The 23,767-nt window shown below is 36.3% G+C and overlaps 1 protein-coding gene across 2 annotated transcripts in view; it reads right to left on the minus strand.

Annotated features, from left to right (window-relative positions):
- Positions 1-23,767, minus strand: part of LOC134677421 (translational regulator orb2) — a 99,452-nt gene that overhangs the window by 39,386 nt on the left and 36,299 nt on the right. The window contains exons 1-2 of one of the 2 annotated variants that reach the window (XM_063535881.1): positions 16,738-16,962; positions 9,371-9,473 (exon numbers count right to left, since the gene is read on the minus strand). In XM_063535881.1, the coding sequence (XP_063391951.1) occupies positions 9,371-9,410 (40 nt within the window). In that variant the 5' untranslated portion in view covers positions 9,411-9,473; positions 16,738-16,962. Of the gene's footprint in view, positions 1-9,370; positions 9,474-16,737; positions 16,963-21,037; positions 21,123-23,767 lie in introns of those variants that run through there. The other variant, XM_063535878.1, reaches the window with a different exon arrangement.

Consider the following 23,767-nt stretch of genomic DNA (forward strand, 5'->3'; position numbering starts at 1 on the left):
GGGCTCCCATACAGCAAACGTGATTTTTGATCAAAGTTAAGCAACGTCGGGCGTGGTCAGTACTTGGATGGGTGACCGTTTTCTTTTTGCATTTTTTTTTAGTTTTTTTTTTGCTTTATGGTACGGAACCCTTCGTGCGCGAGTCCGACTCGCACTTGCCCGGATTTTAATAGTTTCAGTTTTTAAAAAGTTCAAGCGCGGTGGCGGAATGAATATGAAAAGTTGATCTTATTTGTAGAGCCATAAGACGCATAGTATCTCATACGCTAGTATTCAGATCTATCTGGCAGATGCGTCTGCGTCTATATTGACAGACCTGCCAGACAGGTCAGGTAGACGAATCTGTTCCAGTGTTGCCAACTCAGATTTTGAAAATATGCTAGACTAATGTCTAGATTATGCCAAAATAATGCTGAAGTTTTTTGAAATACCTATGCTAAAAAAATGCTACAATATCACTTGAAATTAGACACTTAAACACGTACATCTTTCAAAATTGCCGCCTTTTTCTACTGACAAGATCTGCTTGCCCAACTTTATATAGTTCGTCGACGTCCATCCGTCATAGGATTAAAAATCATATGAAAATATGAACCAGATAAGGCGATGGCGCATATTATTGCTGCCAAGCAGTGTTGGCAAAAAATCAATTCGAATTGACGATTGACGATTGAGGATTGACCGATCAATCCGAATTGACGATTGACGATTGACGAAACTAATTCTAAATCTACTGATTGAGGATTGACGATTACTAATCGTTAATTCGAATTGATCGGTCAATCCTCAATCCTCAATCGTCAATTCGGATTGACGATTAGGTACTTTGTATGTACTTACCTAATGTCCTTTTTATTTAGGCCATTTTTCGAAACTAGCCAAATACGTTCAAAAGCGGTGTCTGAGTTTACCAAAGCTTCCGAAACATGTTTTCGACGGCAATATGAAGGATGTCCTTTTTGGAACATTTTCGGGACTTTCCTTGAAATTAACCAATAGCGTTCAAAATCGATATCTGAGGTGCCCAAAGGTTTCGAAACTTGTTTCCGAGGGAAATATTGAGAGATGCGCTTTTTTGGGATATTTCTAGAAATTACCCGATTGCGTTCAAAATCGATATCTGAGGTAACCAGAGGTTTCTAAACATCTTTTCAACTGCAATATTGAAAGGTGTCCTGTTTTGGGACATTTTAGTGACATTCTTTGAAAGTGACTGCTCGCATTCAAAATCGATATCTGAGGTGCAAAACATGGTTTCAACGGCAATATTTAGATTCTACACTTTAGCCGCGTACTTACTTTACTACCTGCATTACGCCACCCTGCTGATAACAAGATGCGTTCTAAAAACGTACGAGTGCGAAAGAGATAGCATTATTCTAATCCTTTTATTGTTCTAGTGGTGTCCAGTTTGAGTCCAGTAGAGATAAGATATTCGGTCTTCAACCCTTGTTGTTTGTTGGTGTGTGACTGTGTGTGTTTGTTTTAAATTGGACTGTGGATTTTCTTTTGGCGTTGGCTTGTTATACGGACTTTTGGATTTACTTCTGGACTGTTTCATACGATTAACTTGGCGTGACTTTGAGGATTGGATATCGCAGTTGTTCTTACGGTAAGTAACATTTACCAACTATTATTTGTCGTAAAGGTTAACATTGAATATCTATAGGTTTTTTTTTTATTCTAGAACAATGTTATGTGGGTTTAAAAATTTCACTTTCGTGTGCAAGATTAATGGATAAAAAATAATTATGAGAATACATCTGTAAGATAACTTCTATACGGTATTATAATTATTAAATTAAATTAAAATTTCTTTATTAAAGACAACATAAGGTCCATACATTTGTTAGTTATCGCTTATAATTTATGTTAGTAACAACCGTAACCTAATAAAATATTTAATAATTTATAAACAAAAGTGACTTTGTCCGCTGACCCATTGCCCATAACAGAGGACAATCTAGCTTATTAGCTATCATGTTTAGAATGCTGTTGGTACTCCCGCGCACTCTGTCTAGCAGTGTGGCCGTTTTCTTGCGCCACACGGCATCGAAGCCGTCTGTGCGCGCCTCGGCGAACATGGACGATGCGCTGCAGAAACGCGGCAGTCTCAACAGCATCCTAAACGCATTATTGTATTGAATGCGCAAGGCATTGTAAGCTCGCTGAGTATATCTAACCCACAAACTTGACGTGTACAATGATGTACAATAAGCCTTAAATAGAGTGATTTTGACTCCATCTGTACACCGAGCAAATCTGCGGGCTAGCATGTTCGCTCTAACTGACAATGCCCTGCGCTCCCTCTCCATATCTAAATCATCCTTTAAGTCTTCGGTCAGCAAATGTCCCAGATATTTGAACTGTGTCACTCTATCGAGTGGAACACTATTAAGCATGATAGGTGGTATAAAGAAAGGACATTTACTTTCCGCCTTAAAGATCATAATCCTGGTTTTACTTACATTGTAAGTCAAACCATGCGCTGTCGCGTACGCCTCACACACCTTGATTAGCTGACGCAATGCATTATGTCTAAATCAATAAAAAAATATCATATTTCGGGCTCCCTTCGATTTCATTTGATGCTTGTTATGTTTTTATGACAGATTGTTATTGTGAGATAAATGAATAAATAATATCCATAATAACAAGTAAAATTCAATATATAATAAAGCCTTGCCAGTATTACAGTGAATACCGGGGGATATCCCGATACTTACTGTAATACTCGCAAGGCATTCAATAAAAATAAATCATTCTTTTGGGCAACCTTCGGGCACCTCAGATATAAATTTTGAACGCAATCGGTTGGTTTCAAGAAATATCCCAAAACAGGGCATCTCGGAATATTACCGTCGGAAACATGATTCGGAACCTTAGCGTAGGTAAAAAGTCATTTCTCAGTATTGCCGTCAGAAACATGTTTCGAAACCTTTGGGCACCTCAGATATCGATTTTGAACGCAATCGGTTAATTTTAAGAAATGTCCCATAAATGTCCAAAAAAAAAAGGAAACTACGTCTGTATTGCCGTCGGAAACATGTTACCTACCATGTGAACCTTTCTCAATCTCAGATATCGTTTTAAAGTGCCAACGAATAATTTAAAAAAATGTCCCGAAATGGAAGGGACATCTTTCGGGACCTATGGTCGACATCGATTACGAATATGAACGTAATCGGCCAATTTCGAAAAATGTCCCAAAAAGGGACATCAGTCAATACTGACATCAGGAACATGTTTCCGAACCTCTGGGAACCTCAGATATCGACTTTAAGTCCAGTAAATAAGTCCCAAAAAAGGACACCTTTGAAAAGTAATCTTAGGGACTATGGTTAATCTAGATTGAGAATTGATTTAATCGGAATTGAGGATTGATGCGTTAATTCCGATTGATTCAATCGGATTGACGCGTCAATCTGAATTGAATCAATTCGAATTGATCAATCCGGATTGATCAATTCGGATTGACGCGTCAATTCGATTGATCAATCCGGATTGATTTAGTTCAGATTGATGCCAACACTGCTGCCAAGGTGGTGCAAACTTGGCTTAGACGTAATTATGCTAAAACAATGCCAGATGCTAAATGGAAAATTTTGGTGCCAAAGCGAGTGAAAATATGCCAGATCTGGCATCATTTATGCCAAGTTGGCAACACTGAATTCTGTTCGTTTATCCCTAGCTGACTGTACAGTCAAGCGCGAGCGGCGTGAAGGTCAATGAACGAGCACGTGGTCGCGCACGCGCCCTAACTGTCAATCATCCGGCGTATTTAGCCGATTGCGAAAAGGGTGGTTATGCTCTAATGGCTGCTCTACACGTAGGGCCAACGCCGGCCACTCCAAGGGACGCATTTATGCGTTAGAGGGAGCAAGTGATATTGCTATCTCATTCTACCGCATGGCTGCGTCCCTTGGAGTGGCCGGCGCTGGCCCATCGTGTAGAGGAGCCATAAAGGACAAACGCCAGTTTTGGCGGATCTTCGAAGGCCGCAAAAATATGTGACACGCTCTTATGGCTCTACAAATAAGATCGTGTCCAATATTTTTGCGGCCTACGTTGTGTAACATATTATTGACTGACTGTACTGCTTTATAATATTAAGTTAAAGTAAAAGTACAAATCGATACCCTTTTAGAATTAAAAAGAAAGCAACAGAATGAAAGAGAAAACGCCATTGTCAAGGCAAGAGCATCCCCAGACGAAAATTGCTAGTTTTACGATAGCCCAGTCGACGGGGCGGTTGACCTCTGCAATATTTCCCTCGTCGCGTCTGCTTTGGTTCATATACAGATTATATGTTACAGACACCGCATCGTATGTACATAATTATGTATGTAAGTATGTAAATACTTTACTGTACATAAGCAGGCGTGGCTCACTCCGCAATTTCGTCGCTTTGCTACAGGTAGCTAAATTTAGAATTTAATAGGGAACATTTCTTTCATTGACACTTTTTTCCTAACTCTAATACTTTTCTCAAAAATAAAAAAAAAACCGTAAACCGGGACATATTTCATGCTAAAAGGGGGGGTTGCGTCAGGGGGAGGGGGAGGGACGCTAGTGTACGTAAAGCACCATACCCAAAGGTATAATACTACATTCATAGAATGCTGGCTATAATTAGTTTTTCAAAAAACACAATTTGACCGAATCATAAGGGTTGTCAAAAATCAAGTGATTATCTTATCTGTGGTCGTGCACGCAAAAGAAAGTCAAGTGGTGCCAACCCTAATAATTGCTCGGAGCAATGCTAAGCCGAGCGGAGCCGAGTTTGACCGAAGTCAGGAGTTTCGCACCCCTGGTTTCGATATGGATAGTTTTCACCAAAAATAACTTATTTTAGTCGAAGGTTTGGTCCGTTTGGTTTCGGTCGAAAAATTGACAAACCTTTCGGCCGTGCCGGGTATGTTTTGTCTTTCGCGATTTCGGGGTCGGTGCTTAAGTAACTGGTTTAGTAAGTTTACATACTGTATAGGTATTGTGCATCTGACTGGTATGTGATCTGCACGTTCATATAGATAGATAGTCCAATCGACAGGGAGGTGGATGTCTACAATATTGTTCCCGTCGCGTCAGATTCGCTAACTATGTACCTATACTGCAAAACGTAATTCAAGACCAAAAAAAGTGAGACAATGTTGCCATTGCAATAATTTGTTTGTAAAATTGTAAATTCCTTTTGATAAATAATCACGCTAAGTTAATTTATTCATTAGTAATTTTACTCCTACTATATAAAAAAGTACTTTTATTTATTTATTTGTACACAAATACAAGACGCGCTAGTAAAAAAGTGGCAACATTTCTTACTTTTTTGGTCTTGAAATACGTTTTGCAGTATAGTAGGTAACATACTCCAGTCGAAAAGGCGGTTGCCCTCTGCAATATTTATCCCGTGGGTACTAATAGGTAGACGAGCTAAGGTACTAAGTAATGGACGTTTAGAACTACAGAATGACTATCCGGAGTATATCTTAGGTATTCATAAAACTTTACGGGCCTGTACGGATATGATAGTCGTTCTTGTCTACATGACAGCGTGATAAAACGGTGTCCGTCACTTTCTATCCCACGGTGTTAAAAAGTGACAGATATTTTATCACGTGGATAAAGATGGATAAAGCTATCCATAATACGCCAGCTGATATAGTTAAATTATGTTTTATCCCTTTCTTACAAATACATAAGTCAAAATGATAGATAAGGATAAACAATTATTAGTTAATTGACGTTTGTAGCGCGTTTATGAATAAGGGGGTCTCTATCTGTTTATATCTCCGAATGAGTTGTTACATGAATTTGAACCTTATAAGTAGGATGGTAAAATTGCTTTTTAAACGGGCATTCAGACAGTAGCAGAAGCAACGGCTGCATAAAAGAAACAAAGCCTTTTCAGGGTTCCGTAGGGTAAAAACGGGACCCTAATATGTATTACTAAGACTCCGCTGTCCGTCTGTCTGTCTGTCTGTCACCAGGCTGTATCTCATGAACCGTGATAGCTAAGCAGTTGAAATTTTAACAGATGATGTATTTCTGTTGCCGCTATAACAAATACTAAAAACAAAAAAAAAGTGGGGCTCCCATACAACAAACGTGTTTTTTTTGCCGTTTTTTGCGTAATGGTACGGAACCCTTCGTGCGCGAGTCCGACTCGTCCTTGGCTTTTATTTATTATCTCATAAACACTGGTTATTAAGAATAAATTCTCTAATATTTTTCTGATTAATTGATTATTTAATTGATTAGGTTATAAAGAGCCGTTTACCTCACAAGGGATTGAAAAGTCACGCACGGATAAGCAATGATTTTACCTTACACTTGACCTACTTCCTCGCGATACATCTCAACATAAATAATCCAAGGTACATGCCGGTAATTCCGAAAATGGAGAGTCTATTTGACACTAAGGAAATATGGGTGTTTATTTCATTCATTTATTCCTTGCTTGTGTACAAAAGGTCTTATGTTTAAATCATATTATTCTGCATCTTCAATATCTTCATACTATAAAAATTGGTGTATAAGGTAAACGTAATAGTACTCGACATGCTAATGCCCACAAGATGACACCTTGCTGTCACCTCTATTGACTAAAGACTAAGTGACTTAAGTTTCAAGATAAGTAACATGTACTGGGACCCCTTCGAGCACCAGTATGTTGACCTTACTATAGTTCGTTTTTTGAGCATTAGAAATAAGGTAAACAAAAGTTGATGTGTCTTTTAATTGAAAAACACATTTAAAAAATAAGTTACGGCAAATATGTAACAATTTATGTTATGTTATCATTTTGCCTTACAACTATACAAGCTTAGTAAAGCTCTTGATGGAATAAAAAAACTTCACTATGAAGCTTCTTAGTCGAAGAGACCGAAGCCCATATCGTCGTCGGACTCTTCAGGCTCCTCCTCCTTCTTCTCCTCCTTGGCGGCCTCGGCGGGCGCCGCGGCGCCAGCGGCAAGGCAAGGAATTATGAATCTAATACGATCATTTAATACAACAAAATACAAATACAAAATATATTTATTGTCCAAATTGACATGACTTGAAACCTTAGTAACTAAATTAAAACTAACTATACTTATACTAACTAACTATTAACTATTGCTTATATTCTTCTGCTTTCATAAGCAATAGTTTTTGATTTTTATAAAGCATTTTTCAATTAAATGACATGTCAAAATCGCTTACCTTCTTGTAAGTTATTTCTAATGCTAAAAAAACGAACTATAGAATTCTACCAAAGAGATTGGCATCTAATAAGTAATGACTTTTTTTGCATATGACAAAAGACAGTCAAGTGACCAACATTTAGTAAAAAAATTAAAGCCATATTATAAAACTGGGGAACACAATAAGAAAGTTCATATAATTTATGCCCAAAGTTTCCAAAACTGCCAACTGGGTCATACGCAGATTGAAAAACGTAAAATATCCCTATTGGGGTGCTATTTAACCTCGTATGACAGTTTTTTATGACATGACTGCTAGAGTCAGACCAAGAATAGTCTGCAGCGGATTTGATAGCCCACGCAGTGAAAGTGTTATTTTAAACGCCCAACTTCTATGAAATTATGACGTATAAATGACACTTGCACTGCCTAGGTTATCAAATCCGCTACAGACTTTTTCTGGTCCGACTCTAGCCTCTAGGCTACAAATTACGAAAGTAACTATTTGAGTATATTTTCTAAGATTTTTACCGTACAAATTCAAAGAAGTAGAAGGCTAAAATATAAAAATATGCCAATAAGGATAAAGAACGAACATTTGGCTAAAAATCCCTTTATATTCTGGTGTACAGGAAATTCGCATACTTAATCACATATAATATATATATTTTGTGTTTTATTCATAATTCATACTAAAAGTTTTTGACCTTTAGGCAATAATATGTTGCCAACACGCGTATTCGGGAAACGAGATAATCACAAGATCTAGAGACGATATAGAGATCAACTAGATTTACATTAGATATCGACTAGATGTGACTTGGATATCTAAGTCATAACTTGTCGAAATCGTTCAAGAGGACCTCCAGAATCATGGAAACGTCAAATTTGACATAACTATCTTACAGATATTTTTAAATTATCTTGTTGAGGTCTAGTAGAGATCTAATTCATTTCCCGAATCGAGCCCCTACTCTTCGAAGACCGCAAAAAAAATATGTGACGCGCTGTTATGGCTCTACAAATAAGATCAGGTGTCAGATATTTTTGCGGCCTTCATTGTGTAACATATTATTGCAGGAGACTGTACACACCATAATCACTAAACTTTTATTGCCCACTAGATGACACCTTGCTGTCACCTCTATTGACAATGACTTAAGTCAAAGAATAATTAATAGTACTACCGTACAGAAAGGAAACTTCCTACAAAAACGAAGTTTGACAGCGGTTCAGGGTCGAATCATGCTGGCCCTTTCTAATATATGACACTGTCCCTTTCGGCTATTTAGGGTTGTCAAAAATCAAGTGATTATCTTATCTGTGGTCGTGCACGCAAAAGGAAGTCAAGTGGAGCCAACCCTAATTCAAGATGACATGTACTGGGACCTCTTCGAGCACCAGTACATTTACCTTAAGTAATGTTCCACAAAAACAAACTGCTGGTCTCAGGATAGGTAACCTGATAATGCAGGTCCAACATTACACAGGCTAGGCCTCTCAAAATAGGTCAGGATAGACTACGTATTAACAATTCGAAGTTTTCAGGGCACATCCAGGGCGGTTAGGTCAGCCTGTCAAATGTAGGTCGCCCAGGGCGCTCCAGATACCGCCATGTTTGGTTGCCATGGCAACGCGCATGCGTACCACGCACTGCGTCGCCCGGCTCGCGGTTTTCAAAATGGCGGAACTTGTTTGTAGGTTAATGGAAATTGGACCTTGAAACTGGGCGGTAAGGTTTGTTTTTAAGAAACGGGTAATGGAGATGTGTTCTTTTTAAGAGTGAAGTAGTTGGAGTGTTCTGAAAAGAACTTAATTTTGTAAAAACTTAGTTCGTTTTGGTTTTATATTGATATTAAGACCAGATTAGGATTTACGGTTTTATTTATATGCATTTTTAGAACAAAACCTAAATTTAGATTAGATTAATTATTTTTTCCAAGATTGGAAAATTGGAAAAAGTTGCAAGTTATTATTTTACCACGTCTTCGCACTACGCTCTCAACGCTTTTCTTCATAACCATAGCCCGGTTTTTCGGAGGCAAAACTTGACGTACATACGACTCGTACGAGTGTTAATAATTAAATATCGAATCAGATACTTAATAGATAGCAAGCAATTTCTAAATCATAATAACAAATATGACTCACACATTCAGCTAAAAAAAAAAAAATATATATCTTACCGTAATACGCCATGTTGCTCACCAGATGTTGGTTGATCATTTTTCACAGAAAAACTAAGCACAATCTTATTCAGTATAACATGATTTTCACTTAGGTATCACACTGAAATATCACTGATTGAGAAAAATGGAAATATTTCTATTAGGTATATACAATAATTTTGTTAATTAAGTAATAGACATTTCTATAAGTATAAAATTGATTCTCCAACTTTTATTAGAATTGGGAATTTTCATATTAAGTCTACTCAGATTCAATAGGTTCCATCTTCACCGAAATATAGTTTTTCATCACTTCTTTTGGTTAATTTGGTATAATTTTTAATACATTTTCTATGTTCGTAAAAAAAGGACAAAAAAAATGTATGATGTTTTCAGGACTCTTGTTTTTCTCGTGGATCAAAATATATCTCGTGATTCTGAGCGGAAATAATATAAAACTTCCATAATATTTTACGCAAATTGCTGGTACAAAAACTAGAAATACCTGCCTAGAAATATAATAATAAGTATTAAATGAGAGTCTCGACCAACACCTAGAGACACTCTCGCTGGGTGGTTGGATCAAGGGTCAGATTCAGAAGGCGGTAATCTTGGACACGGCGCGTATAGTCCGTCGGTTCCTCACTCTGCGGCCCTGACCACCGGCAGCTTGGGCCCTGCCCCGCAATTGGCGGCACCCTAGGTTAGGTTTTTTATAATGTTTTTTTTATATATTTTTTGTAATGTTTTGTAAGTGGTTTTATATTTTACTTTTATACTCGCATTGTAAAATCCTAACCTAAGACCCTAGTTGAATAAAGAGATAATAAGTATTAAATGATCACGTCAGATCCGTACCCTGCCATAAGAAAACTAGTCGATAGAAAAAGTATTTCAAAATCGGTTCCGAAATGGTCACGTAACAATACACAAAATATTAAGAAAATCTTGTGAAACGTTTTATATCTATTTCATTGTTTTATCTTGAAAATTTTGGTAGTTATTCACGTTCATTCATCGAAAATAAAATTTCGTCAAACCGAAAGGTTCGTGCAGTTTTTGACCGAAACCGAAAACTTATATAAGTATTATTATGTTTCGGAAACGTCGGTCTGAGAGAATTAAAATTTCCAGAAATTTTAGTTGGATAATTATGTCTAGTTATTAATATTACGCCTATTTTTCATCTTCCAAATCATCATTTCATTTCTAGTTCCAAGATAAAGGTCATAAACTACTTTTAATTAATGTACATTACATATTTTGCCGCCAAATGGCCATATTATTTTATCCATAGTAATGTGGCTCTGCTTTTGGTGGAGTGATCGTTTTATTAGTATTCTGCTAAACTGCAAGTTGTGTTATAATCGAAATTGCATATGCATGCAATATAAATGCAAGATCAGTTTACAAATGTACCGCATTCAGGTCAAGTTTAAGGTACGTTTGTACTGTCAGCATAACAAGTTTTTGTTATGTAGGTAATATTTTAATTTATAATGTAGATGGGGGTTTTCAGAAAAAAACCGGACAATTGCGAGTCAGACTCGCGTTCCTAGAATTCCGTACATATGACTGCACATTTCTGATAGGTTTTTCTGATATTTATATAGTTCGTTTTTTTAGCATTAGAAAGATCTCCACAGAAGGAAGCGTGCAGTTTTTATCAGGCTCTTTCATTGTTAATAATTATTGAATTATCTAATGTAGCATGGTCAATACATATAATTTACTTCAAATTATTACCGCTAAAAGTGCCGGATTTGGAACCACAAGCTTACTTCTGCGAAGTTCTTTCTAATGCTAAAAAAACGAACAGGTAGAAAACTACATTTTGTATTTTTTTTTAAATATTAGACCCAGTAGTTTCGGGTACTTATAAAAAAACATGTCCATATCTGGGTCACTAATTTACATATAGTGTACGAAATTTCAACGTAATTGGTCCATTAATTTCCGAGAAAATAGGCTGTGACAGACGGACAGACAGACGCACGAGTGATCCTATAAGGGTTCTCATTTTCCTTTTGAGGTACGGTACCCTAAAAATTGTACCAATTTCCTTTTTTCGAAAAATCGTCAACATTTAAATTATTTTGACTCAGGATCACGTCTGACTCACTTCGCTTCCCACATCTGTTATCACGGCAATACTCGTACAGATTGTGTCCGATCGGATAAGATAAAACGTTATCAATACGTGATTCTGTGACTTATTGTGATCATTCACTGCCAAGAGTGAGTCGGATTATAATTACGGCGCAATTCGGGAAATGAATTAGAGATTAACTAGATACGATATAGTAAAGATATGTGACGTCTCACATGTAAAGGTACAGTCAAGGAATTTAAATTCCGACCCATTTCGTACTTTGTCACAGTGACAATCAATATGAAAGCCGCTAGAGACCTCATACGGTTGTCACTGTGACAAAGTACGAAATGGGTCGGAATTTAAATTCCTTGACTGTACCTTATGGCGGTTGGCGCTTACGCTGTTATTAACGCCGCTCCAATATTATTGCGGCGCTATGCGACGTAAGCGCCAGCCTCCATAATATACCTTTTGCCGTGTAACGTCACATATCATTACTATTTCATATCTAGTGAATCTCTAATTCATTTCCTGAATCGCGGCGCCAGCCGCCATAAAGTACCTTTTGCCGTGAAACGTCACATATCTTTACTATATCGTATCTAGTTAATGTCTAATTCATTTCCCGAATCGAGCCGCTATTCTCCGACGTTTTCAAAATATATTTAATTATGTTTTCGGTTTCGGTCAAAAAACTGCACGAACCTTTTGGTTTGATGATATTGTATTTTCGGTAGGTAGTCCTACGAACGTCAAAATGAACGTCAAACCAAAATTTGATGTTTTAAGATAAAACAATGAAATAGGTGTGTATACACTATACAGTATGTGTCTGACCATCGGGATTTAATTCGGGCTGGATTTTACTCGCTAAACTGGGCTACTTTTACTATGGGACCAACCATAAAACCGGGGAAAAATTTATGGCTTTTCCATAGACATCTGATCAGCCAAAATGTATGAAAAAGTAAAATTTTTTTTGGGTTTTCGGGGTTGGTGCCATAATAAAAGTAGCTCAGTTTAGCGAGTAGAATCGAGCCCTGGATTTAAAGCCCCATGGTCAGTAACATCCTGTATAAAACGTTTCACAAGATTTTCTTAATATTTTGTGTATTGTTACGTTGTGTAATCCAATCTTTCGTTGGCTCTACCTTCTACTTATCTTCCTTACTACCACCAGTATGGAGGCCTAAATTCCATACAGATGGTATTTATGTAGCATATGTAGATACCCATATTACAAGCAAACACACTAGAAAAACATATTCTCAATGGTAATACGTCTCAATAGCATTCAAAATACGTACTAAACTATGAAAGAGCGTGGGACAACTTTACAAAAGGGACTCGTCAAGCCATTCTGCACTCTAAAATCATGTTAATAAGGAAGACGGCGGCCGAACTAAAACAGAGGTAATTGAGGTAATGGACAGGTCAGCCATTTTCTGGAAATTACAATAGGCTAGTGATGTGACAATGGTAATATCGATAGGTATCAATTTTTTATAGTTAATGTTATGTAAGCAAAACCTAAAAAACTGGCCAATAGTGAATTGTTTGACACTGTCAAAGAATAAATAGTAATCAAAAGACAGATGCAAATCATAGTTATATTAACTTAATAATAATATAAAGGTACCTTGCTAAGTTTTTGATTGGTTGGTTGTACCTTGACCTATTTGAATGTTGTTTGTGTTCCGATTTTCTTTCAAGCTAAATCTAAATTAGGTTTAAGTAAAATCTAGGTAACTCTTCTTATTTTCTATTCCAGGGAATTTTCTTTAACCATTGTGTTTTTCCTAAGCCAAAATGCTAGTCAGACACATAAATTACATGTATTACCTACCATATTACACGGGCAAATTGTTTTAGTTACATTATACACCGTTAAACCAGCTATATAAGCCAGCAATTAACACAAATCCCTATAAAACATTTCACTAGAAAATGTCACAACTTAATACTAAATGTCCTTCATTTACGCCCTTCTTGTTCTCAGGTCTTACATCCCTTAATCCTGCGAAGTTTACGGACCAACTATAACGTAATTTGAACTTTAAACATAACGGGCTAAGGCTCAGATTAGCGAGAATTTCCATTGTGTAGACATTTCTATTGATATTGTCGTGAAAGTTTCTGGGTTACGTTGAATTTTGGACTTGGATTTGCAACGAAAATAGGTTATGAAATTTCGACAGAGTTCGGAGTTTCGGCTTCAGCGTTTCTAGTAAGATAATGTTCAGTTAAAGCTCAATGAGCTTGTCGTTAGTAATTATACTAATTATTAATTAATCTAAGTACCCTGTGGAATCGTATCAGACTACGATGTTTATAAACTTTTAAGAATTTTGGGTCTAAATTATGGTTAAATTTGAGTATTGTAATGGTGACTTTCACACTTTATTTAAAGTGGGCGCAGAGTTAGCCTAGACAAAGTCTAGGGCATGTGTTGCAAAAGCCTTAGAGTTACCTATCTTAGCAAGAGCTGACATGGTACGTTCCTGAAACAAGGAAACCATCAACTGGACAGAAGGCTGTATCGACTGGCCTCGGCTGGGAGGAGCTTGAGTCAATGTATGGCTAGAATTATGCGCAGATATTTCTGTCAGAAATCTGGCAGGCAGGCGTAGCTCACTCCGCGATTTCGTCGCTTTGCTACAGGTAGCTACGAGTACATCCGTTCCACACCAATTTTAGGGAAAGCCATAAGCCGCGCGTGGCGCTGTCGCCACCTAGCGGCCATATCTGTGCTGATCGTAACAGACGCATTTTGTTAGAGAGTGAGTCATCTGTACCTAGTACTATTATTTATTCTGTGCTGCAGGCACATACCTATCATACAGACAGATCTGACCGAAACCTATGTACACTGGCGTTCAAAAGTGCATGGAGATGTTTCAACCGTAATATTAAAGGCATTACGGTCGACGTCTATCCATGCACTTTTGAACGCCACTGTACGTATCACCCTAGTATCATTGACACCCCTAGACAAGGATGACCTATAAATCGACAGTTGCCCAACTAACGTGTCATAGGTGACTAATTATCGATGTCGAGCGACCTCGCGCATCACTAGCGTGGCGCAACGCAAGGTCGCGCGCAATTGTCACCGGGGCCGCGCGCGCGCAGCCTAACTCAGAACTAGAACGGCGTAAGTGTAAAGGGGATTGTGGGCGGATTAGACATTGTAGTTGCAACGGTTTTTGACCATTTTAGTGCGTCAAGTGCAATTTGTGTGTAAAAAATATTCGAAAATTTAGATCTTTAGCTTAACTTAGCTTTAAAAGGATGAATTGAGGATTAGATTAAGTATATAAGAGTAACACAGAAGATGCTTAATTAAACGTGTTTTTGTGTGTTAGAATAAATATGTTTCTACTAATATTTCCGTAGGTAGCGCATCTTCCATTGGAGGCAGATTCTCTAACTGGAGATTTCTTTTTGATTCAAAGTACCTAAGATATTGTATATTCATCAAAATGGATGTGTTTTTCGAGAAGCTATTTACTAATGCACCAATGACACAGAAATATTGCCCCGTATATATGTAGTACATGATAAATGTACCTACATGTAAATGTTAATATGAAAACAGTAACATAGGTACATAAATTATATGTAGTGAAGCTTCCTGGCAGCTCTTAAATTAGATAAACTGTGTGCAGCTAACGCATCAGTCTTAAAAACAACGGCATAAGGTTGCGTTTCGCCTGGACAGTTCAAAGGTTTATCAGCCTATAATTTTAGTGTATGGTAGTTTTGTCACAGCAGAGTGACAAATACATAGCACTTGCTCAACGGCTTTGGCCTGTTTGTTCAGCCAACATGTATGAATGTTGGCTGAAGATATACAAACGAAATTCAAACACAAATATTCATACTGTATGAGGTAGCCGCTGTTTAGCAGGATAACTTTTCCTACATTTTTTATACAAAAACTATTTCTGAAAGACTTTTTTCGATTGTTTTTAATTTATAATGGTACTTAATTATTGTCAATATCTACTATACACAGACCGTAAAAAGTCTGCAGCGATTTTGATAGCCCACGCAATGCAAGTGTCATTTTAAACGTCAAACTTCTATGAAATTCTGACGTATACATAACACTTACACTGCGTGGGCTATCAAATCCGCTGCAGATTTTGATTGGTACGACTCTAAACAATATTTTAAACTTTTTTTTTTTCATAATGACCGATGCGGATCACCGCTTGACTTAAGTACTTAACTAAACTATAGCATCTAAACTTTTTGCTTATTTAAGTGTGCGTGAAGATTTACGTACCTACACAACAGTAAAATTTTCCATAAAAAAATTATAACAATCGATAATATAGCTGGTCAAGCAGATCTTGTTAGTAGAAAAAGGCGGCATGAAAAACGTAGGCGCGAAGGGATATCGTTTTATAAAAAAACCGGGCAAGTGCGAGTCGGACTCGCGCACGAAGGGTTCCGTACCATAATGCAAAAAAAAACAAAAAAAAAAGCAAAAAAAATACGGTCACCCATCCAAGTAGGTACTGACCACTCCCGATTCGACGTTGCTTAACTTTGGTCAAAAATCACGTTTGTTGTATGGGAGCCCCATTTAAATCTTTATTTTATTCTGTTTTTAGTATTTGTTGTTATAGCGGCAACAGAAATACATCATCGGTGAAAATTTCAACTGTCTAGCTATCACGGTTCGTGAGATACAGCCTGGTGACAGACGGACGGACGGACGGACGGACGGACAGCGAAGTCTTAGTAATAGGGTCCCGTTTTACCCTTTGGGTACGGAACCCTAAAAATCTAAATTTCGCGCCTTTTTCTACTGACAAGATTTGCTTGACCATCTACTCGTATATTTAAGTTTTGGATTTTGAAACGTCTACTTACAAGTATCAAACGAGTGAAAAAAAGGTCAGATTCTGGCGCTGTGTAAATAATAAGTATGTATAATTATTAATTCTCTCTAATTGCTACATTATTTAATTTTTATTTATCTTATTAGAGCTACTTTCGCAAAAGGGATAATAAAAAATATTTTATATGAGACATTACTCGTTTTTTCAGTATATTTATCATACGTAATCGATAAAATACTTGCGCTTTATTTTATCGACAACAAAATCGGTAAATAATCGACAACCCTATTTATTTAATTCCAACCTGGGCATCATTCCGAGGCCACTATAGGTAATGCAGCTATCAATCTTTTTATCTTTATCTCCCACGATATAAACAACCATTTCCCTAAGCTAATTAAAATGATAATTGTACAAATACCCGATTTTTTAATTACCATAAAAACGCCTAAAAAATATTTCCACTTTTCACAAAACTCACTGCACTCCAAATCACAAGAAAAACGCTTCTAATTTAAAAAAAATAATAAAATCACGCATGCGCCGCGCACGCCCGCGATTTTCCGACTGACAGTAGCGCTCGGACCAACTAAGAGCGCGTTATTCGGATAAATTAAAAGCACAAACTTTGGAACTAAACGTGTGATGCATTCGACATTTGAATATAGTCGTTTTATTTCGACGACTTTACGCTGGAAAATTAAATAGGTTGCTGTCAGTTTCAGCGTTGTGTTTATTTAGGTCATTTTAAAGTTAGCAAGGTTATATGAAAATGTTATAGCAGTCACGAGTTAGGTGTATTTTGGTGACTGTTTTAGATGAGGGTTATTTTCAGATGGTCTAGCAGCCAAACTGAAAATGTCATGAGTTGTTTTGCATTGGTTAGAATGTTTGTTGTTGTTTTAACTGTTTTTATTTATCGTTGTGCTTTAGGCTGAATATACAGGGTGATTTTTGAGTTGTGACCAAAATTATATTTTAAGATAAAGCTTCCTAAGAATAACACGGAGCACTACATCAAACAATTAATTCGTTTCTTAATTAATTACGTATGATTATAATTTAATCAATTTAACAGCTACACAGACGGCGGCACTTCATTTATTACACAAAAATCAAAATTTCCTCATACGAAAGCCTCTCTATAGCTCGAATAGGAAAGAGCGATAGAGACGCAGATAACGAAATTTAGATTTTCGTTTTTCGTGTTAGGAGCTCTGAAATGAAATATCTAACAGTATTAGACTAATTAATTGTACTGTAAAGATACATACTACATAGGCTCATTCAGGGGCTATTATTTTAGGGCTACACTCGGGCCAACTATTAAATAGTCTGAGTTATTAATGAGGTAGGTATATAAAGCCTAACAACGCCTAGGGGCCTGGCTCTCAATTACAGTAGAGTTTCGAAATATGTATCCATTTCTTTACCAAAATCCAATGCAATAAGGTGAAAAAAATTAACATATTTAATAATACTCGACTATACATAGAGAGGCGCTGAATATCAGACCACTTGTGAGGTTTTCAGGCAAAATTTGGTAAATACTGTCCAAAGACGCTTTTCAGCAAAATATAGGTATGGTGGAATATATAATGCTGAAACTCACAAACAACTTAACGTTATATTATGATTGCATTTTTATTATTTAGCTTGATCCACAAATTGTAAAAAAAAGTGCTGCTTGAAAATCCTCATTCCTTGAAAGATTTACCATACCACGCACGACCAGATTTTCTCGTAAACACGCTTTATTATACAAAAATATGAAGCGTCTATTATATATTTCATTTATTAAAAACATTTGGCGTGTTATCTAAACGAGCAATATAATTAACATTCGAAATACCTAATCGTATGACCGATAAAGCGACACATGGCCAAATCACGAATGTTATCTGTGTATGTAAACAACATTTTTGTGATTCAATTATTGATAATAAGTATAATAACATTATATGTGACTTGAACTGATTATAATATATGGCCATTTACGACTTTATACTGAGATTGAAACTTTTAGAACGCTTAAAACTCAGTTGATACAGCATGGTTAAGAGACGTAACCGAAATAATCGGATATACTGTAAAATGTGACTACTTTACTACAAAATTTAAATTTAACATAAATATTAAAATTTAAATTAGATTCAGGATTAACGGGCTTATAGAATAACATGATGGGCTACAATATTAAGCAAAACCATTAATGAAAAAAAATTTTTTTTTGAGATCCTGGTAAGCTCTTTGAGTCTTGGCGTTGGTTTTATGGACAACCTGTATATCCGAATACCGAATTATAATACATCATCACTATTATCACATTGTAACACGTAAATTAAGTTTCCATAAAGTAGGTACAATAAAAACTGTTGTAGCACAAGTTTTGGTTGCTACCCGACGAATCACCCCGTTTTTGTATCAACTTTATACTACTAATCGGTTGGAAAATAGTTATTTACGATACAAGTGCGGAAAAGAGGAAATTCGAAACGAGTGGCGATAAATTAAAACACGACTGAAGGGAGTGTTTTAAATCGACAAAAGTTGCGAATTACCTATTCGCACGTGTATCGTACAAAGTTTTACAGTACATACCTATGGCTCTTTAAACTTTTGACATACGCACGAAAAGTGCTATTTTACGCACTAGTGCGGGAAAATACGATATGTACTGCAAAAATATTTATTTATTTACCCTTTTTTCACAAAGGAAAACCTTACAGTACAAAAGGTGGACATAACCTCTAGCCGCCCATGCGTCAAACCTTGCCAAGCAAAATGAAATTTTATTTTGTCAACACAAAGTTCAAATTAGAATGGAACAGGAGACCTTTTTATAGGTCTCTGGGCGGCTAGAGGTTAATGAGGCATGAGGCATTCTCTACCAGTCTACTCTAAAACTGAGGCAGCCGAACTGTCATTTTATTATCTTTGATAAAAAAAGTTAAGTTCCCACACACTTCGCGCAGCCAATAAGGCATCATCATTGAACTGCTCATAAAATCGTTGCGCACGAGTCATTTTTTAGTCGTAATTACAAAACAAAGCGCAAGGCCACTTGCGCAAGCGACGCGAGCGCACGTATCACTGGCAGGCTCCTTTTTTGAAATCGGTAAAACAGTTACTGGATTTTTAATCTATTTTATCTTTTTAACACATCACACACACACACACACATCGTGAGAAACCTGCATACATCCGTGATGAAAATCAAAGGTGTATGTAAAGTCCCTAACCCGCATTAAGCTAGCGTGGATAGCCCAATCCCTCTCGCGCATGGGTGGAAGCCTGTAGCCAGGCAGTTGGACGTAATATAGGCTGAAAAATTATTCTTTTTTTACCCTTTGAATGGCACATTTAGATAAATATTATGCGGCAAAAGTTACCACCCTGTAACATCAACGTTCACAAGCATTCATGAATGCTGTTAATAGTAATTCCCACTTCCCACCAAATAATATTATATTTTTATCGAAACCTGCTACCTATTTCACATTACAGTTTAGTAACCAGTATTACTAGACCTCGCGTTCTATACCAACTATGCTTTATCATAGCTCAAACTTATAATGGACTTCCTAATGCTCTAGGTATGCGTTGTGAAAAGCCCTGTCCTTAGATCCACCAACTTATTTATGCGGGTGGAGAAAATTGTAACTAATCAAATCGCGTATAATCTTAACGTTAATGTTAGACGGTGGCGCCACTCTTAATAGCATTCATAACTTTGTCGTAACTGCTAAAAAGGAAGTAGCGACCAATATATTAACAATTCTATGATAGTTTGGGCCGTGAAATGTTGATAGAAGAAAATGGACCGTGTGAAGATGACGTAAGGTCAGTTTTTCAGTGGCGGATGAATAAAAAATAAGGTCTAGTAGCCATGTTTGTTGGGTAATGTTAAATTGAATTGTTATTATATGTGTATTTTTCCAAATATTTCAAGTTAGACTGATAATGAATATGACAAACGAGTGGCAGTACAGTCATCGTGTGATTGTATGTTTTTTTTTCACCAATCGAAAAAATTTAATAACAAAACTTCCGTGAGACACAGACATATTAAATATCTTAAGAACGGGTCACTCACGTATTTTAAGTCGAAAAACGCTCGACATGTTTCACTCCGTACCGAGGAGTGTCATCAGGAGCTTGCGTTTACGGTGACGGACCGGTGCAGACTGCCTTGAAAAATCCGAATCTGATTTGGCTGAATCGACAAATTGATTAAATTTGTCAAAAAGTGACTTACTTATGTTATTTTTTTACGATAAAAGGCTTAATTCAAATGCAGCTTTAAGAACAATTCACAATTTACTCATATTCACTAAGACATTTTTAACACAAATATTTTATAGTTTCGGAATTTCCTACATATGTATATTATTGTCCCAGTTACGAAAATACCCTGTATTTGTGATTTTTTTGCCGTAATCACCAACATCGCTTCAAATGCGAATTTACCTAAATATTCAATAATATTTATGTAGCTATCTTTCTCTTTAATATGGTTAACGAAAGAGACACAGCTACACGAGTATAAACAATTACATGAAACCATTACTAACGTGTATATTCGTCGTCTTACTCTTTAAGAGTTCTTGGCATGAAAATATAAACGGTAACATTGGTAATACTACTGACGTGGATTTACGTCGTCTAATCATCAATGGGGTTTTAGAATGAAAATGTTAACCATGTGAATGCTACTGACGTGTATATCCGTCTTACCTTTCATGGGGTCTGACGTGTCTGCCCGCATGATATCTGTCAGGTAATGCTCTAAAGTCCTCATGTTGTCTAGCCCTGTGCGTTCCTGAAACAATAAATAAAATATTTAACAAAATTATTGTAACTTTAAAACGAGGAAGAAAAGGAAGGGTAACTTAGCTACGGCTTGCCTACGAACAACCTAGACGCGCCGCCACTAGGCAGGTTCTTCCACCTAACCTTAGGGGTCATCCATTAATTACATCACACGTTTAGAAGGAGGGAGGGGGTCAAGAAAATGTGACATATTGTGACATGGGGGAGGGGGGGTGACACAAACTTTGTGACGTCACTTTAACTTAATCAGTAACCGAAAATTTATTTAAATTATTTTATTCGCTATAAGTACATTTAAATAACAAGTTTTAAAAACGATAATCGTATTTATTCGTTTAATTTTGAGAAGAAGTTTTGGGTTGTAAAATTACTAATATTTATGTCGTCAAAAATATTTTGATAAAATATTAATAATACTTAGGTACTTACTTAATTCGATTTGGCGATTTCGTAGAAAAAATGTGACGTCACACTAGGGGGGAGGGGTTTGCCAAATGTGACCAAGTGTGACAAGGAGGGGGGGAGGGGTCAAAAAACCTAGAAATTCGTGTGACGTAATTAATGCATGACCCCTTAGGAGGTTACAGGTGAGGATTTTCAGTAGGTAGGCAGGTTGTATTAATAACCGTCACTACGATCAGGAAGGCATTTTCGCTAATGGAAACATAAAACTATTTAATATTTTTAAAAGCTTCCTGTTGTCCAAATAATGCACTATCATCGAAATTAGGCACACCCTACGCTGACGAGGCTGTATTAAAGTTTGCCTTCCTCAAAAACACTTAAGCCTTTAGAGTTTAGACGGTTCAAATCAAAAATAAGTTTTTGGCAATATTTTTTTTGTCCAAGCTTTTATCCGTGACTGTACTTCTTTTTCCACAGGTAGTTAATTCTAAAAACCCCAAACACAATTAGGTTTCGTTGTTTTATCACAGAGTTCCTATGGCCAACTCGTGTCTCCATCATCAGATCGATTGGTCATTCGCTAGTTTTCGCCCGGCCCTAGTTTTCGTCCACTTGACGAAATTTGTATATAAACCTCCATTGCTATGTAAATAAAAACCTTTTTTTTTTTAATTTATTTATATATTTAAATTTACAACTTACAAACTAAACATTTATATTCTCGCCAAACTGTTACGTTTGATGGCGAGATGCGCTCAGTTTTTATACACTTAACCTATTTAACTAATTATATATTTAACGTAAACTAACAGTTTCATAGGCCACACATGTAAGTATATAATATACAAAATACAAACTATTATTTCGTAGAAATGGCAAATAATGTAAACAAATATATCAGTATTTGTCAGCATTTGACATATTACCTAAAATTTTCACGCAGGTGATTTTCCCTGAAATATTAGTAATTAACATATGTTTTAAAAATAAATTGGTTTAAATAAAAATATTTAAGTGTATAAATTGGTTTGTTTACATTATTTTTCCATTTTCTAATTGAGAAGATATTCTTTTAATCTATTCTTCTTTACATAGAAGTATGATGTTTAAAATAACACTTGCACTACGTTTGCTATCAAAATCGTTGTAGACTTGTCTTGGTCTAACTCTATACATAATAAGCCTACTCGTAATTCGTACGTGCAAACTTGATGCTGGTATGGTATGGTATGGCTGTATTGTATGTTCTTGTCTATTAATTAACTGTATCGTTTATTATAAATACAAATAAAACCTGGTCTAACTGTTGACGTGTGTATTATTTTGTATTACTATGTTCTTAAGGTATACTCTGGGGGTATTTTTAAGCCATATCTGATTATAAGAAGGTTTTACATTTATTTTATTTTAGGGACTTTATGATGATTTTAATACCGTCTAGCAATTGTAATTTGGACAAGCCTATCGAGCTTAATTTGAGACTATTTCACCGATTCCTTGGTACGATTTAAAGAAACAAAAGGTTAATATGCTGCCAAAATATGCCATCTAAGTGTCCTTTTCATGATTGCTCAATTGAACATCCACAGAATAAATGTGGTGATTTTTTATCTTTACATGAAAACGACTTTTTATGCAACATTTTGGATGCCCGTCAATTTCTGACGCCAGCGAAATGAGGGAAACAGCTAAAAGAATCTACCGAAATCCAAAGCCTAACGGACATTCATGGCGTTGAACCATGGCTAGAACAGGTCGATAGAAACGCTCCATGATGGTTATATTGTATACCAAAGTCGGGGTTGTCGTAAGTAACATGCCATATTCTCTAAAAGGCCACCAAGCACAGATCCAAAACTTTTTTTCCAACTAAAAGAAATGATTAGACTATGCCCAGATGTTTCGCTTTACGAATCATATGTAATTGCTGTTTACATAGTACGATTTTTTTTGTGTAATATCTCGTCTTGTTCGCAAACCGTAAATTTTCTTGTAGTATTTGTCCAAAATCGTTGTAGTTACTCGGGAGGATTGGGTAAATATTGTCCAAACCATATGCTTTACGTGATCTCCCAGGACGAAATGTTACTTATTATTAAAGCACTAATTAAACTATATGTGTAATTTTTTAATAAAAATATAATACCAGAAAAAACGGCTAAGTAAAGTTGTATTTATAATAAACGATACAGTCCTTATGTGTAGTATTCATCCCTAAAACTTGAATTT

Source organism: Cydia fagiglandana, chromosome 26 (assembly GCF_963556715.1).
Source record: "Cydia fagiglandana chromosome 26, ilCydFagi1.1, whole genome shotgun sequence".
Classification (NCBI taxonomy): Eukaryota; Metazoa; Arthropoda; class Insecta; order Lepidoptera; family Tortricidae; genus Cydia; species Cydia fagiglandana.